Genomic DNA, 15,780 nt, shown 5'->3' with positions numbered 1-15,780 from the left:
CAATCCTCAAATGGGTTCAAGACATTCTGACCTTTTCATGGCATTTACATCCGAAACCGATGCCAAGGGAGTCTGGACATTGCTGAAGTGAGCCCCTGTCATAACCTATTATCTTTTAAACTGAGCGTCGAATTTTATTCCCAGGAGCTCTCTTGTCAGTAGGCATCATGCATTTGTGTGATCCCACTGATTTCTGTAAATTACAGCTGAGGACATGAAGACATAAATATTTCTGTCAAGCACTGCTACAGAAGTGAAAAAGGAAAAAATCCCTGACAAGCAGCACGCAGATCTCTCTCACATACGCAAATCTGCCAGAGAGATGGGTATCAGTGGGATCAAATCTGAAGCGATAGATAACGGTTTTGTGCTCTTATACAGCTGACAGTTGATCAGGTTTAATGCCACATTTGTGTCAGTACATCTCTTCCACTTCATCATTCCTGGAGTGGTCTGGTTCTACACTTCAGCCATGGTGCCAAAAGTGGTCCTCAGCCCTGACCCTCACACCAAACAAAGCAAGGCAGATGCCCTGCAAGCACCTGGGCCCTGTGCTACTTCTGGTGTAATCAGGGCAGCATACAGCTAGAGGCACTGCTCAAGGAGAAACATTAATTAAAATTAGAGTTTCCTTCTTGCTGGTCTCTTCTCACTGGTGACAGGTGACAGGATGAGGGGAAATGGCCTCAAGTTGCGTGAGGGTAAGGTTAGGTTGGATATCAGTAAAAACATCTTTACAGAAAGGGTTGTTAAGCACCGGAATAGGCTGTCCAGGGAGGTTGTTGAGTCACCATCCCTGGATGTGTTTAAAGACCATTTGGAGGTGGTGCTCAGGGACATGATTTAGCAGAGGGTTGTTAGTTAGGGTAGTATGGTTAGGTTGTGGTTGGACTTGGTGATCTTTAAGGTCTTTTCCAACCTGAGAAATTCTACGATTCTATGATTCATTGCTAAAAAATAGTATGAGATTTTAATAACTGTGACGTAGCACTACTTAACTCAGCAGAACAGGAAAAACAGTGATCCTTCTACTACACTGTAAGCATCTAACTCCCTAACCTTTTGTTCAATGAAAACCCTTAGTGCCCGCTGCAGAAACCGTTGAATTTCCTAATATTTCATACCCACAAGCTGAAGTGTACTTTTGTACTTTGTAACAAGTAAGTGCCATGAGAACAACCCCACACAATCCTGATCTCAGGGTAAAATCACTTACATTTTCCCAAAGCTAAGCCTCCACTGACACCTAAGGCCAATTAAAACTGCATACTGGAGCCCATTCCTCTAACTCCAGCATGGGGAAAACACTGAGGCTCCCTCCAACTCAGAGATGCTACATCAAAAATGTTGCCAGCAGTCATTCCCTCCTTTTCATGTCTTTCCTTTATGAAATGCATACTCCACAACAGGAATCGTGGGATGACGTGTGTTGTGCCCAGCACAGAAGTACAATGCCACACTACATTTACCTCCTGTCATACCTTCAAAGCCCGAGCTTCCAAGATTTCTTCATACACTGGAATCAAACTTCCTATTAGCATACAAGAAGACATGTACCTCGAAACAGGATGGGGACTGATAACACAGCACTAACAGAAACTACAAGTTTCCAGCAGTCTCCTTTTTCTAAGAAATGGCTGAGAACCTGTTTAATGTGCCCACAGGCACTAATTAGGAACCAATGACGCTGCTATTGGTTAACATTTCATTTTCTGCTACAGCAGCAAATCACTATTAGCAGTGACCTTCTAGTTGCAAACAGGATGCGATATTTATTAATTAACAAAACAAAAAAGATTCTCAAGTCCCTTTGAACCTTTATTTTTTTTTTTTTAAATGATAATGTTCTCATAAGAGGACGGGCTTGTGAAAAAATATCTTTATATTCATCTGAGGCTCACTTCACATCTGTTCTTCACTGTTCCATGGCGCTACTAATTATGATCTGTTAATTAAGAAATCAAAGTGCTGCCATAACCCGTTTGGAAGCAATAGAAACTTTGGAACAATTACCTGGTCTAGGGTTCAATCAAGATGTGATTTGAGATGGGGCCATAAGGACAAGAGAAATAATACCGTGGACAAGGAATGCTCAAATCAGCTCGTTTGAGCTTCCCCAGGAAGTGATTTATTACCACAGACATGACTATTTCTCCAGCGTAAGCAGAACAATATCCAAGTCAGCATTAAAAATTTTAACTAACTGCTCACATGACCACAGCCAGCAAGCCAGCACCGGGAAGCCTGGTGTGCTGACGTACCCTCCACCGCCTCGCTGTGCCCCACAGCCCCAGGTCCGTGCTCAGGCCGCAGGGTCAAGGCCCTACATACACACTGCTGCCAAGTGCCCTGCACACAGACTGGGGCACGGTGCCTCACTCTGCTGTCAGTGCTCCAGGGAAGCAGCAAAATCTGACTGTCAGAACCCTGCAGGGAGACGCAGCTATAAGAGCATCAGCAGCACAACATCGTGCCCTGGCAGCACGAGGTCAAGTAGGCTCTAAGGTAGATATCCATATACAAATAAACATCTACGCATTTTAGGCCTTCAATGCTTCTTCTTTTTTGCCTCTCCACGTCTGTGCTTTTACTGAATAAGCAAACAATGTTTGCCTGCTTTAGTTCATATGCACAGCTGCCATCAGCTCCCTCAAAGTCACATCTAATATCCAAGGCAAGGACAGAGAAGGACACAAGTGAGGAAGATCCACACTCCTGATACAGTGAAATCCTGCAGCTTCAGCCCCAGGCCTGGGCCAGGAGCACAGAACAAACCGGGCTACAAGCTGATGTGCTGTGGAGACAGCCAGGCTGGCACCTAAGGATGCAGCGGAGGGTCACGATTTAGTGGCCATGGCAGTGATAGGTTGATGGTTGGACTAGATGATCTGAGTGGTCTCTTCCAACCTTAATGATTCTATGATTTGCAGTATGTTGGCACCTGCAGAGGACAGCCATGTAGGCCTGAACCATCTAACCCTTATTAATGACCCGCAAGACCTTGGGTTGTCATCTTTACAACTGCTGAACGTGCTGCTGATCTACTAATGGGAAGTTAGAAGCTGGTGCAGAGAATATCCTAAAGCAAGGCACATCATGGCTGCTGGATACTTCAGCTTCACCTGCTACTTCCCACCAGAAAAGATGTCTGGTTGAAGCAGATGGCTTTTTGATGTGACTCAGTGGGCATCTATCCCAATTACTAGGAACTACATTTTAACACACATAATAGAGAAACAGCTCCATGTTGTACACGTTGGTTCTCAGAGATCCTGGCTTCTCTGTGCTGGTCTATATACATTGTGCACCAGCACCTGTAAGTCTTCAGTTATAATTTACAATCCAAACAGAAAAGATGGTGTGAGGAGGGGGGAAAGACTAATTAATTTCCTATAAATTCTGCAGCGTTGCAGTGGGAAAGCCAGTGAGCAGAAGGCATGCCTATAACTTGACTGCTGCCTCCTGCAGTAGTCACTTTAAGGCATGGAAATGTATCAGTCAAACCCTTCTGTAGCGTGAACAGGACTCCAGGCAGAGGCCCCCATGTGCTGGGGTGCTTCTGACAGCACAGAGCTGCCAGATCAACAGCTCAAGGCACAGTCACGCTTTCATCTTCCAGTCTGCCTCATGTGGCAAGGCCTTTTTGATCACACCATCTGGTCCCCCCTTCTCCTACATTTTATATTTATTTCTGATTTGTAATACATGCTGCAACTCTGCAGGCATCTTTAGTCTGTAAAAGTGTTCAACTCTGACCACTTTCTAAATCCACAGAACTGAAGTTTGTAGAAGAACTAGAAGAAACTGTTGGAATCATCCCGATTAAAGTAATTATGCAAGCGAAGATCAATAGTCATCCGCTCCAAAGCCACCAGTTCTCAATTCTCTGAAAATTCTTGTATCCACATCCAGAAGTTTATCATTTTGCAACAGCATCATTGCTCTGAGCTGACGTTTACCCTAAAGATATATAATGTCAACTAAAACCCAAGGTTTTATGAAACCTGCCAGCTTCAGCTTGCATCACTGTCAGGAAACCAAACAGAAACTGCAGTTTGCAGAGTGAGAGTCCCTGAAAACCTAAGAAATTGAAAACAGCCCTGCTCCACAATGTCACAGAATCTTAGAACTGAATCAGAAAGTTTGGGGATTATTTTCATTTTATTTCTGACATTGAGGAAAATGAATAACTGCTTTTGCTGCCCTCAAAAGAATTCTAAGAGTTTTATACAGCAGTGTGCATCTCAAAAAAGTTACCAAGAATGGAGCAGGGCTATTTCTACGGAAAGAGACACCAGGCTATTCACCCAATACTATACATTTGTGAGGAGGAGGAGATAAGAGGGGTTACTGAGTCGTCATCTGTAAGTATCTAGGGGATATGAACTGCTTTTTACTTTAAGTTTCCTTTACTGTAGGTAAATAAAGGTCCTATCTCCTGGGATGAAACTGAAGTTCAAGGTGGCCTCGGGAAAGGCATGCTTGATTCAGAAAGCAACGTCAACTCTAACAGCAGATCTGCAGCTTAGGTTTTCTTCCCATAATCCTGCAAACAAAGACCCTCTGCTGTTTTACATGGAAGTGCAAGAACTCTTCCATGCTGTAGAAGAGGACCCCACTGTGCTGCTCCAGCCACTATGCCAGCTCCTGAGGCACGGTGAATTAGCTTTTGGAGTTTACCCAAGATGCAGAATGTCTTGGAAAGATCTCAGCATCATGTCCTCGTATTAAACACCACTGCTGGAATAACTTTCTCAAATCTGCAATGAAAGCTTCTTTCCTCTTCTCCCTCTTTTCATCAACATACTCTTAACTGTCTGATATTGAGTAACAGGCCATCATAACATACCCTGAGACTTCGCACTTTATACTCCTTCCTCCTCTCCACAGTTACTACCCAACATTTCAATTAGATGCATTCATTAGCACAGCTCTCGTTGTAGAATCAAGGTATTTTATCCTGCTTGCCTTCTTTTACAAATGTGATTTAACTTTGCAAGTGATACACTACAAGAAGAACTGTAAGGAGTGTCTTTCCTTATCTTTATGGTATGGCTTCGAAGTTCTGATACTCTAATGATGAGGGAAAACAATGCACATCATGATTTTCTCGCTAAATCCCTTAAAATAGCAGACAATGGCTTTTCATTTGGGTCTAGAGAAGCCAATAATGATGCATTCTGTTTCTGCTTCCTGATTGCCAACAGTATTTGGCTTTGAAATTAGATTCATAAAATCCATTAATATTCTGATACCGACTATAGCGTTACATTTTATGCAAGAGCACATACTGCAGCAAGGTTATAATGTCTTGAGACAGGGAGGCTGTGCACACTGATCTCGTTATTTCTTCTTATTATAAAAAAGTCAGAAACTGTTTATGAACACTTTCACTGAAACCAGCCTTAACAAACTGAGCATCAGTTTGTTTTTTTCACTTCATTTTAAGAAAATGGGGGTTGATTTTTTTTTTAATTGTCAGTTTCACATTATGACTGAGTAGCAATAATCATCACCTGCACATCTTACATCAATGAGCTCAAGCGTAAATCCCCTCTTAGAATCACAGAATCACCAAGGTTGGAAAAGGCCTCCAAGATCATCCATCTATCATCAATACTTCCCACTAAACCATGTCCCTCAGTACAACCACTACACATTTCTTGAACACCTCCAGGGAGGTTCCATCTCCCTGGGCAGCCCATTCCAGTGCCTTACCACCCTTTAGGAGAAGTATTTCCCAATGACCAGCCTGAATCTCCCCTGGTGCTACTTGAGGCCATTCCCTCTAGTCCTATTGCTAGTTACATGGGAGAAGAGGCCAACCCCCACCTCACCTTCCTTCAGGGAGCTGTAGAGAGTGACCAGGTTTCCCATGAGTCTCCTCCAGAGTGACCCAGCCGCTCCCCATAAGACTTGTGCTCCAGACCCCTTACAGCTTCATTGTCTTTCTCTGAACACACTCCAGGGCCTCCATTTCCTTCTTGTAGTGAAGGGCCCAACACTGAACACAGCATTTGAGCTACAGCCTCACCAGGGTTGAGTACAGAGGGACGATCACCTCCCTGCTCCTGCTGGCTGCACTATGTCTGATACAAGCCAGGATGCCATTTGGCCTTCTTGGTCATCTGGGCATACTGCCAGCACATGTTCAGCCAAGCACTGACCAGCACCCCCAGGTCCCTTTCCTACGCACAGTCTTTGCACCGCTCTGTTCCAAGCCTGTAGCGCTGACTGGGGTTGTTTTGGCCAAAGTTCATGACCTGGCACTTGGTCTTGTTGAACCTCATCCCATTGGCCTCAGCCCAGTGATCCAGTCTGTCCAGATCTCTCTGTAGGGCCTTCCCACCCCCAGGCAGATCCACACCTCCTCCCAACTTGGTGTCATCTGCAAACTTGCTAAGGATGCACTCAATGCCCTCATCCAGGTCATCAAAGATACTGAACAGGAGCTTTTGTCCAACACAAATGATTCACAGGATAAAAAGGTACTGAAACTGAATGGAGACAATAACTTGTAGCCCTGATGATCCTAGCTATACCTCAGTTGTAAGGAACTTTTTGTTTATCCACCTGACTGACATTTTCAACAGCTAAGAGAAGAATATAAATCGCTATTGTCAACCACAGCCCACAGCTTTTCAGTTGGAGACAACCTATTAAGATGGTAATACTGCAGCACTATCTGCTAAGGTTAGGGAGGGGCTGCCCACCAAAAAACTTGTGGCTAAGAGAAAGAAACATCTCTGAAGTATTTTGCTGCCCTGACTTTGACAAATCAGAGTCATGCATGTAATTGTCACATTTCTTCTTCTGGTGGACTCAAGCATTAACTCTGTCCTCAGAGCAGTATAAAATTCTATTTCCTAAAGAAGAGTTAACATCAGTAAATGCGTTATCAGCTCTAAGCACATGAGGTTTCTGGTGCACTGGTTCATACCTTATTTTTGTGACTTATTTCCTCTCGTGAGTCAAATGGAACAAGGGCAGGAACAAAATTTGAGGTGAATGCAGGCAAAGTGCTTCCATGCTGCAACCTACATGTATCAGACTGGCATTCAGGTACTTATTTCAGCTCAAACAATGACAGTGGTAATGTGAATGAATAAATGCTTTACCTGTATTCGTCCTGCGTGAACCGTGGGATTACCGAAGGTTGAAGTACAGCAATTTCTACAGTAGTGGTATTGAACTTCACAGGATCTCCATCATCATATGCAATGACCACTAGCTACAAACAGTGCAGAAAATGACTCTCTTAGTATAGGCAACAGCTTTTTTTTAATCTTGACTTGCAAGGGCACTTTTTGTAGTTTCAGGGTATAACAAGTCAGATTTACTTTCAGTACAAATCAGACACTTCATGAGAGTGAAACACAGAGGAAAAAGGTGACAGCCATCCATAGGCTGGCTGAACCATGTGCTGGAAAATTTACAGAAATGCAGAGAAATGGAATTTCAACTCTGCAGCATTCTACGAATACATCCCCAAATCTCTGAAAGCTTCAATTACACAATTTATGTTTTTCATGGATTCCCTCCACGTCTTATCAGAGAGGGTCCTTACTCAAAACACTAGAGTCCATTAAAGCTTTCCTACTGGCATAGTTCAGTTCAACATTCAAGCAGTGGAATACTTATTATTGAAAAAACACATGTAGTCCCCAGTAAAATTAAAAACAAAACTGACAGTTAAGAACTCTGTTCTGCTGACAAACGTTAATATTTATAAGTGAAGTTTGATATCAAAACAACAACCAAAAAGACATTATCTCCCTCAAAATGACAATGAAAAAAAAAACCTCTTAGGAGAGATCCTCAGAATGCTAGAACACGGACAAGACAGGATCTTAACCAAAGGCAGCCCTCTGTAAATTTCTGGCATAAAAAACCGTTACTAAATATTTATTGGTGCTGCTCTGCCAGGACAAATTCTCCTGCTTTCAGCCTTCAAACAAAGGTGAGCACCAGGATGAGAGACCAGCCCACTGGAGATGGATCAACAGACAGTTTACTACTTCTCTCTCTACCTAAATCTGTCTTTATTTCAGGAGATCACTGGATGGAGCAGATCAGTACTTTGCTCTAGCAAATTAGCAGATCAGCACTGTACTAGCACAAGCTGCCCAGAGAGGTGGTGGGTGCCCCATCTCTGGAGACACCCAAGGTCAGGCTGGACAGGGCTCTGAACAACCTGATGGAGCTGCAGCTGTCCCTGTTCATTGCAAGGAGTTGGACCAGATAGCCTTTCAGGGTCCCTTCTAACTCTGAGCATTCTATGATTCTATGAAGTCTGTTGTTCTTAGAACAGGTCAGCAAAAAGACAGCCTAGAGCAACAGGACAGACTTCTTCAGCCAACCTATCAATGAACTACAAACTATTGTAGTTGCAGTTAGTATGAGCATGTTAGAAGCTGCCTGGAAGATTTCATTGAAGGTTTGGTGCAGCCACAAAAGCCAATGCTTTAGATGCAAACGCCAACTCAGGAAGACCCCACAGCTTGGATTTTTGAAGTCTACCAAGAAGTAGAAAATGGTGGATAATTTTATTTCCTTATCACAGAAAAGTATACAAATACATCTCCCTTTCATTTTCCATTCAAAAGGAAATAAATGAAAAGCAAGAAGAAACTAAACATACCTTAATGAAGATACAGAAGGTTAGCAGTTCCCATGTAGAGAAATCACATATAAACCCTGACATGCTATAAACTATGTTGTTTTGCTTACTGAAACACTTCAGTTTTCTCTCCTAGCTAACTCCTTCATTCATGGATTTAAGAAAGGAGCTCTGCCCCAGTGATTTTGATTGAAACAATAAAGTACTCCAGACTAACTACACTTGAGACTCCTCAGGAACAGGAGCAGCACAATACTAATTTATGTCTCCTTAAAGCCAGTGTTTTTACATTATTGTACTTGAGAACAGAAGTCCCAAACTACTCAACCTTGCATCAACTTTCTTTACAAGATATACTGCCATTCTTACAAATCTTTCACAAAATTGTTGTGCTGACAGCCCTGTTGAAAACGAAACATCAGCACTGTGAACTTTCAGAAACTGAGGTTTCCTTCAGATGCTTCCCTACTTCTTTTCCCCACCAAACACCAGCAAAGACATCTATCTGAGACCATACTGAAATCAAAACGGCCAGGAAACGTGTACCAAAAAGAAATTGAGAAACTGGAGAAACAAATAAGAATTTCATATATTTCTATGGAATATAAAGCTAGAGAGAGAAAGACAGAAGTGAGTGAAATACTACTAAGTGCCACTAGCATTTCCATTGACAATACACAGCTATATGAGTACATACCTTGAACACTGTACTTGGCTCTTCATTTAGGTTTACCCGTGTTACTACACGTCCTGAGGTTTCCTCCACATCAAAAATGCTGGCACTGTAAGGAAACTGGACAACGTCAACTTTGTACCGGACTCGGCTTGCTGGTGTGCCCTGGAAGGCAGAAACAAAACCACATAAATATCCTTTTATTTTTGCATTCTTCTTTAACTTACTCAAGATTTAAAATGCAATACTGGACAACAGACCACCACAAAGAATTTTCAGCTTGCCTGCCTAAGAACAGGGTTTGTTCAAGAGGATTTCCCCCCCAAAATATCTTACGTGATATTGTGACATACGAGAGGCCCATTAAGAAAAATCATCACAGGTTTCTCAAGATTTCATATAGAAGTGAGCTGAAGAACTCTTAAGGTCAAAAAATATATGTAAATATAGACAGAAACAGCGGTCTGTTTCATAATTATTATTTATTATTAAAATTACAGAAGATGGCCACGGCTTAATGTTGGTTAGCATATCTTCCAACAGCACTTCAGCATCCGAATTATAAAATCTCCTTTCCAGTTCAGGAAATGTCTAAATATCCTAAAAAATTCAAATGCTTTCTCACTGTGCCCTGAGAGCGGATGATGGGAAGATTTGAGAGCTGCATTTCAGACTGTAGTTCTAACAGAGAACAGTGTGCCCACGTGGTACCCACACCCTTTTCTGGAGGAGACAAAATGAGAAGAGCACCAGGTTCCTTGGGCAAAGCCACCATGTGTCCTGGAAGGACCGTTCCAGGTAGAGCAGCATCCAGAGCTTTTACTTTTCTCTGAAACTGGATGTTGAAGAACTAATATGTTTCAAAATCCTCATGTCCAGCAACTAAATCACTCAGATGACGTGGCATGAGATAGCTTCCAACAAATTCCAATGCGTGCATCATCTGTGGCTGAACAAAAGAGCACCAGACATTTTGGAACCACCACCTAAACACACTGCTGGTCCATGAGAACGACTTAAGATGGTCGTGAGGGAATGCCCCTGTGATGTGACAGGACACCTTGCCCTGTAAGAGGGGTTCTTACTTCTCGCCATTAGACACCATGGCTGGTTCTAAGCGCAGCCTTGGAAAACAAAGAGAACACATCTGTGCTAGCACTGATAACAGAAAACAGAAGGTTTGCAGATGGATTTCAGTAGCCTTCTAACAAACTGTTCAGTCCCATTTTAATGGCAAGAAAAAGAAGAGAGAGCCTGTGCATCTGTGCACGTCACAAACTGTCTGCATGCACATACCAAAATAAAGAAGAGAATCAGAAGAGGGGCAGCCAGAAGGATGGATCTTTCAGATCAGTAACTCAATGTTCTCTAATAGGAAGCTATTCACTTAACTGTTTTACCATAAAGTACCTAAAATAAGTACTATTCTTGAGAATGAAGTTTCTTAATGTATCCTTTGCACTGCAGTGCTCTTGTTCCAGCGGTCACCCTTCCAGGGACCTTCAGAGCACGTGGAATGACCATGCCTGTTAGCACAGCTCACAGGCAGCTGGCTCTCACAGCAGAGACAGGAGAGCCCTGGTAGCCTGCACTGACCTGTGTGACCGACCCAGTCGTAAAATCCAAAGCTGAAGATGAAGCTTGCCCCTGGGATCTCCAGAGTGCCCACGCTCCCCTTCCTGCACCCACCAGTGCAGAGGACAGAGATGATGCTGAAGGACCAAGTTTCACTGCTCTCTTCGAGGGACCTAAAAACCTTCTAGAGCTCTCCTAACCTTCAGTTGCATCCGTCCAGGATGTCACCTTCCCTGACAGTGCTGGAAACATCATTTCTCTGTCTCGCCCATCTCTTCTGCAGTATCTCTCACACACTTACAGAACTGGAACTGTTCTGCCTCATATGAGCAGCTGCATCAGGACAATTTTTCATTGCAGTCATTTGCTTTATTCTTCATTACAAACACAGCCCCTCCACTGCAAATCAGGTTTCATCACTGACTTTCACGATCTTACTCTTTTTTCACAGTTTTTGACTCGGTGGGTCACCAAGATAAGGCAAATTATGTTCTGCACAGTTTTTCCTGGATAAAAGGTACAATACGACAGTCTCAACTACTGCTGATCCAGAGAAGAGATGTCCTGTAGCACCCCAGGCTCTGCTGCAACATCTGCTTTCCTGCATGCATCTAGCAGAGTTTCTCCAGTACCAGAAGGATACTGGTCCACACCTGAATTAGGAAAGGGAAGAATCCGGGAGGTATCACCAACCTCTTTTGGGGTGGGATGTATCCTTCCACTGGTTACAGAGGGTGTCTAGGAGAGGATGAACTTCAGCAGGTTACCTCCACTCTCAGCAAGAGACACTTCACTAATATTGTTATTGCTCACTACTAATTTGCCTGCTATCAAAGGCCAAACAGTGACTAAGTAACAGCTTCCTAAATCACTGGGAGCCACTAATGGAGCGCTGGGCAGCCTGGTCTAGTATTAGATATGGAGATTGCTGACCCTGCATGTGGCAGAGGGGTTGGAGCTTGATGATCCTCGGGATCCCTTCCACCCCAAGCCATTCTATGATTCTGTAATGATTCTATGTGCTAAACAGAAGGAAAGAAAATGCCAAACACGGTCCAAAAAGCAAAGTGAGTTACTTCTTTTGTGCCTGTTATATACATACGCTTATTTTTTTCTTCCCTTTAGCACAATGATTTCTGTACAACTGTTTGGCAGTGCAGCTAAGTTGTTGCTACCTGGATATGCAGTAGATTTAGGGAAGCACTTACAAAGGCAAATCCTGCTGCTGATATCACTGCAGCTTCTAAACGGACCTCAGACATTACACTGTACTCTAACAGACAAAATATCCCAAACCAAAAGCTTCATTAAGAGCAAATCTGTATTTTTTAAATCAGCATTCAACACCGTGCTACAAAAGAGCTTTGCTGTTCCTGACAATGTATTTAAATACACATGCCAGTCTCTTACTGTTAGGAAAGTTCTGTAAACTGGAACAGAAGCACATGACAAAGTGCTCCAAGCTCAGTAAATAAGAACAAAATCTTCTTGATACAACAGAAGCACAATGAAATGCTGATTCAAAATACACACCCCTAAGTGAAATAGATGGGAATAAATTTGGGATAGGTGTTTGTGTCCAGTTCTGGAGCCCCCAGTACAAGGACACAGAGCTGCTGGAGAAGGTCCAGAGGAGGACCGTGAAAATGAACAGAGGGCTGGAGCACGTCCCCTACAACGACAGGCTCTGGGAGCTGGGGCTCTTCAGCCTGGAGAAGAGAAGGCTCCAAGAACTTATAGTGACCTTCCAACACCTGAAGGGGACCTACAGGAAAGCTGGGGAGGGACTTTTGGTAAGGGCAGGTAGCAAGAGCATAAGCTTCTGTAGAGCTTCTGCGGAGCCTAGCCACTCCTCTGGATGACTGAACGGCAAGCAGTGACAAAGGCCATTGACCCCACACCCTCCATGGATATCCAATCTGGCCCAGGAAGGACTCAGCAACAAGGACAGCACTGCAGTGCCACTGGCAAAACAGCACCTTCAGTAACCCAGAACTGGGTCTAACAGATGTGCTTTGGTGTTCAGTAAAGTAATAAGTGACAGATCATGCTAGTAGGTAAAAGCACTTTACAGGACTATGCACACTTAACACATGAAAATCCTTGAAAACACGAGAAATATCAGAGATCACTGTGTAACAAAGGTGATTATACAACATTCCCCCTCTAATTTCTCTTCAACATCATCATAAGAGGAAATTACTTGCTGCAATCCACGCTGCTTGGCTACACAGTAATGGTGCCCGCATTTGCTTGCAGAACTAGAAGCTATCATCATCATTAAACATGCACACACAGGGCAATTTGTTTTTAAATAAAGAAAAATCTCATCAAGTTATTGTTCCTGATGAGACTATCAAGTACACCTCTCTCATGTCATTTCTGAAAATAACAAAATGCGAATTTATTTTTTATTTACTGCATTTTGGCATCAACGTAATTAGAAAAATCTCCAGAGAAATTTTCCAGGGAAATCTATTCAGAAGCAAGTTTCAATTATCTCAAGTAATAATCCTCTTTTGCTTCTGTTTTAAATTAATTCAGATGCATTCCTATGTCTACAGCAAAAATCAAACAAAAGGTTATGTACCCAAACAAATAATAGCAGTAAACCATGAAGGCAGGATTTTACTTGGTAGGAACCATCTTCATTCTTTTGAAGCAAACTTTTCCAAGGAATTCAAGAATAATATGAAACCTCAGCTCTGAAGATCATCTGGCTTCGATACTTCTTCTTACTGCTGCATACCTTCTTAAGGTTCCATTTGCTCTGGGGAAACTACACTCAGCTGGGACAGAGTTGATGGCTATGGCATGAAAACATCCCCAACATTTATATTAGCTCATGAGGATGCACACAGAGGCCCGGGAAGAAGAGGCCATGCAGAGTGCACATGTGCACTACTGAGATAACTCCCAAAGGGCACAGAGAGGTTGCACAAAAATCAGAATGCAGAGAAGCCATAAAAACTTGTGAGCAGTGTAACAACAGTAACATCTTCTGTATGTTTTCATGCGTGTTTTTTTGGGAAGGAATTCAAAGGGAAGCAAGGAATCATTACTCCCAGCATCCAAAGCTGGGTAACGGAGGCACAAAAACAGGTACCTGGGGAGAAAAGTGACCGACGTTGGTGGGTCTCAAACCAGCTTACATCTGTGAACTGCACACTTGTTGCCTGTTTACCTTCTCATTTATCAGTTACTACTATAATTTTACATACATTCTCAATTAGTTCTTTTATTCTTTAGTATGTAACCCAATGACAGAGTCCGCAAGTCTGGATGAAATATGGAAATTCTTAATTAATGACAAGCTGAACACAAAAAGAATATAAGCTTTTAAAACCATGAGAGAAAATTACTTCAAGAGCTCGTTGACTTTTCAGCATCTTTCCCTTATACTGAACTCCAGTAGACTCTATGAAATTCAACAGTAATAATTTTTAAAAGATCAAGCCCTGGACTGTTCAAGAATGCTTTTATCTCTAATTAATTATCTGTGAAACCTCTTGTTAAATATCTGTTAGCACTGCACTTTCAACAAATGCCCGTAAAACAATAAGGACAATTACTCTCAATCTGACAAAAGGGATCAATTGAATGCAAACTTTACAAGGTGCTACCAGACTGAATAAACCATTAAATGGGATGATCCACAGCTCTGGAAGCTGGCTGGTCATTAAAATTACCCTTCTGCATCTGCTTCTATTGACAATTCAAATCAACAAAATCAGAACATACGGCGGAAATGCACAAGACAGAAGCATTCCAGCTTTCACCGTGATAGCCCATATAAAAAAGGCACCTTGTGATGTATCAGTCCTAGGAATATTCACCTTCTGATTATTACACCAAGCATTTCTTCACAAGCTCAAGCTGCTCTCGTTTCCTAATATTTGGAAGGTTAAGCACTTTGGGAAGATGATTAGAATCATCTGGCACCTTTCATCACTATGCCACTTCAATAAAGCATAAACTAATCACAACAAAGAAAACTTCTTTTTCTCCCCAGGCATATTATCAGGTGTCCTTGAGTAACTTAGGTATGTGTAAGGCCAACCATACAGACCTACTGAACATTATCACAGGTAGTGCCTTTGTCAAGCCAAAAAGAAATTTCCACCATTCAAAGCCCTCCAGGTACCATTATCTCACTTAAAAACCGGTACAGAACTGGAAATAAGTCAAGTTTAAAGACCTTTCCCATCACCAAAGCCTTCCCAGTCAATCAAGTTTAAGCACTGAAGTTTCAGTGCAAACCAGTGCTCTGCTGTGCATTTGATTTTACCATTCCACGTCTACTTGTACAAGGAATAGATGTCTGCTAGCCAGGGATCCTAAGGAATGTGCTGATAAAACTCAGGAGTGTTGGTGAGAGAGCCTGACACTGACCTCATCTAAGCTTCATGGTCTGCACGTATCTCTCACTATAAAGACTGAAAATTATCTCTGGAAGAAACTGAAGCTCTCGTGTTATCTAAAGCAAAGCAGCACATAGAGACATAAGCACCAAAACTGTAAATTTGATTCAATATAATTGTAGCTAAGGTGTTACAAGCTGCCTCAGAAGGACCAGTGCTTGGACATACACAACTATTAACATCTCTCAATCCACACTAACATGCCCTAAAGCAAATGTCATGTTTCCACCTGAAAAAGTATTCACTTACTTCTTTCTGTTTCTCTTGACAGATTTTTCTTTATTACCTTGCAGTCTTTGAGTCCTTTTTTTTTTTTTTATCCTGGGCTATATTTGTAACTGTTGGCTTATTCTCATAGGTTCTCTCTCTGTTTTTCCAGATAAGTATTCTACAGACATTGGCACATCTACCTTAGTTGCTAGAAGCATTTCTCTGGCATTTCCAATAGAGATGTAACATTTCAATGTTTTCCAACAAAACAAATCCATGCA

The 15,780-nt window shown here is 42.4% G+C and overlaps 1 protein-coding gene across 8 annotated transcripts in view; it reads right to left on the bottom strand.

Annotated features, from left to right (window-relative positions):
• PCDH15 (protocadherin related 15) overlaps window positions 1-15,780 on the bottom strand; it is a 990,968-nt gene that overhangs the window by 75,281 nt on the left and 899,907 nt on the right. For all 8 annotated transcript variants that reach the window (XM_046942815.1, XM_046942814.1, XM_046942813.1 and 5 more), the window contains 2 exons: window positions 9,318-9,458; window positions 7,119-7,231 (listed from right to left, as the gene is read on the bottom strand). In XM_046942815.1, the coding sequence (XP_046798771.1) occupies window positions 7,119-7,231; window positions 9,318-9,458 (254 nt within the window). The remainder of the gene's footprint in view (window positions 1-7,118; window positions 7,232-9,317; window positions 9,459-15,780) is intronic.

The sequence above is a fragment of the Gallus gallus genome, chromosome 6, assembly GCF_016699485.2.
Source record: "Gallus gallus isolate bGalGal1 chromosome 6, bGalGal1.mat.broiler.GRCg7b, whole genome shotgun sequence".
NCBI classification, from domain to species: domain Eukaryota; kingdom Metazoa; phylum Chordata; class Aves; order Galliformes; family Phasianidae; genus Gallus; species Gallus gallus.
This window is presented reverse-complemented; position numbering and strand designations above follow the sequence as displayed.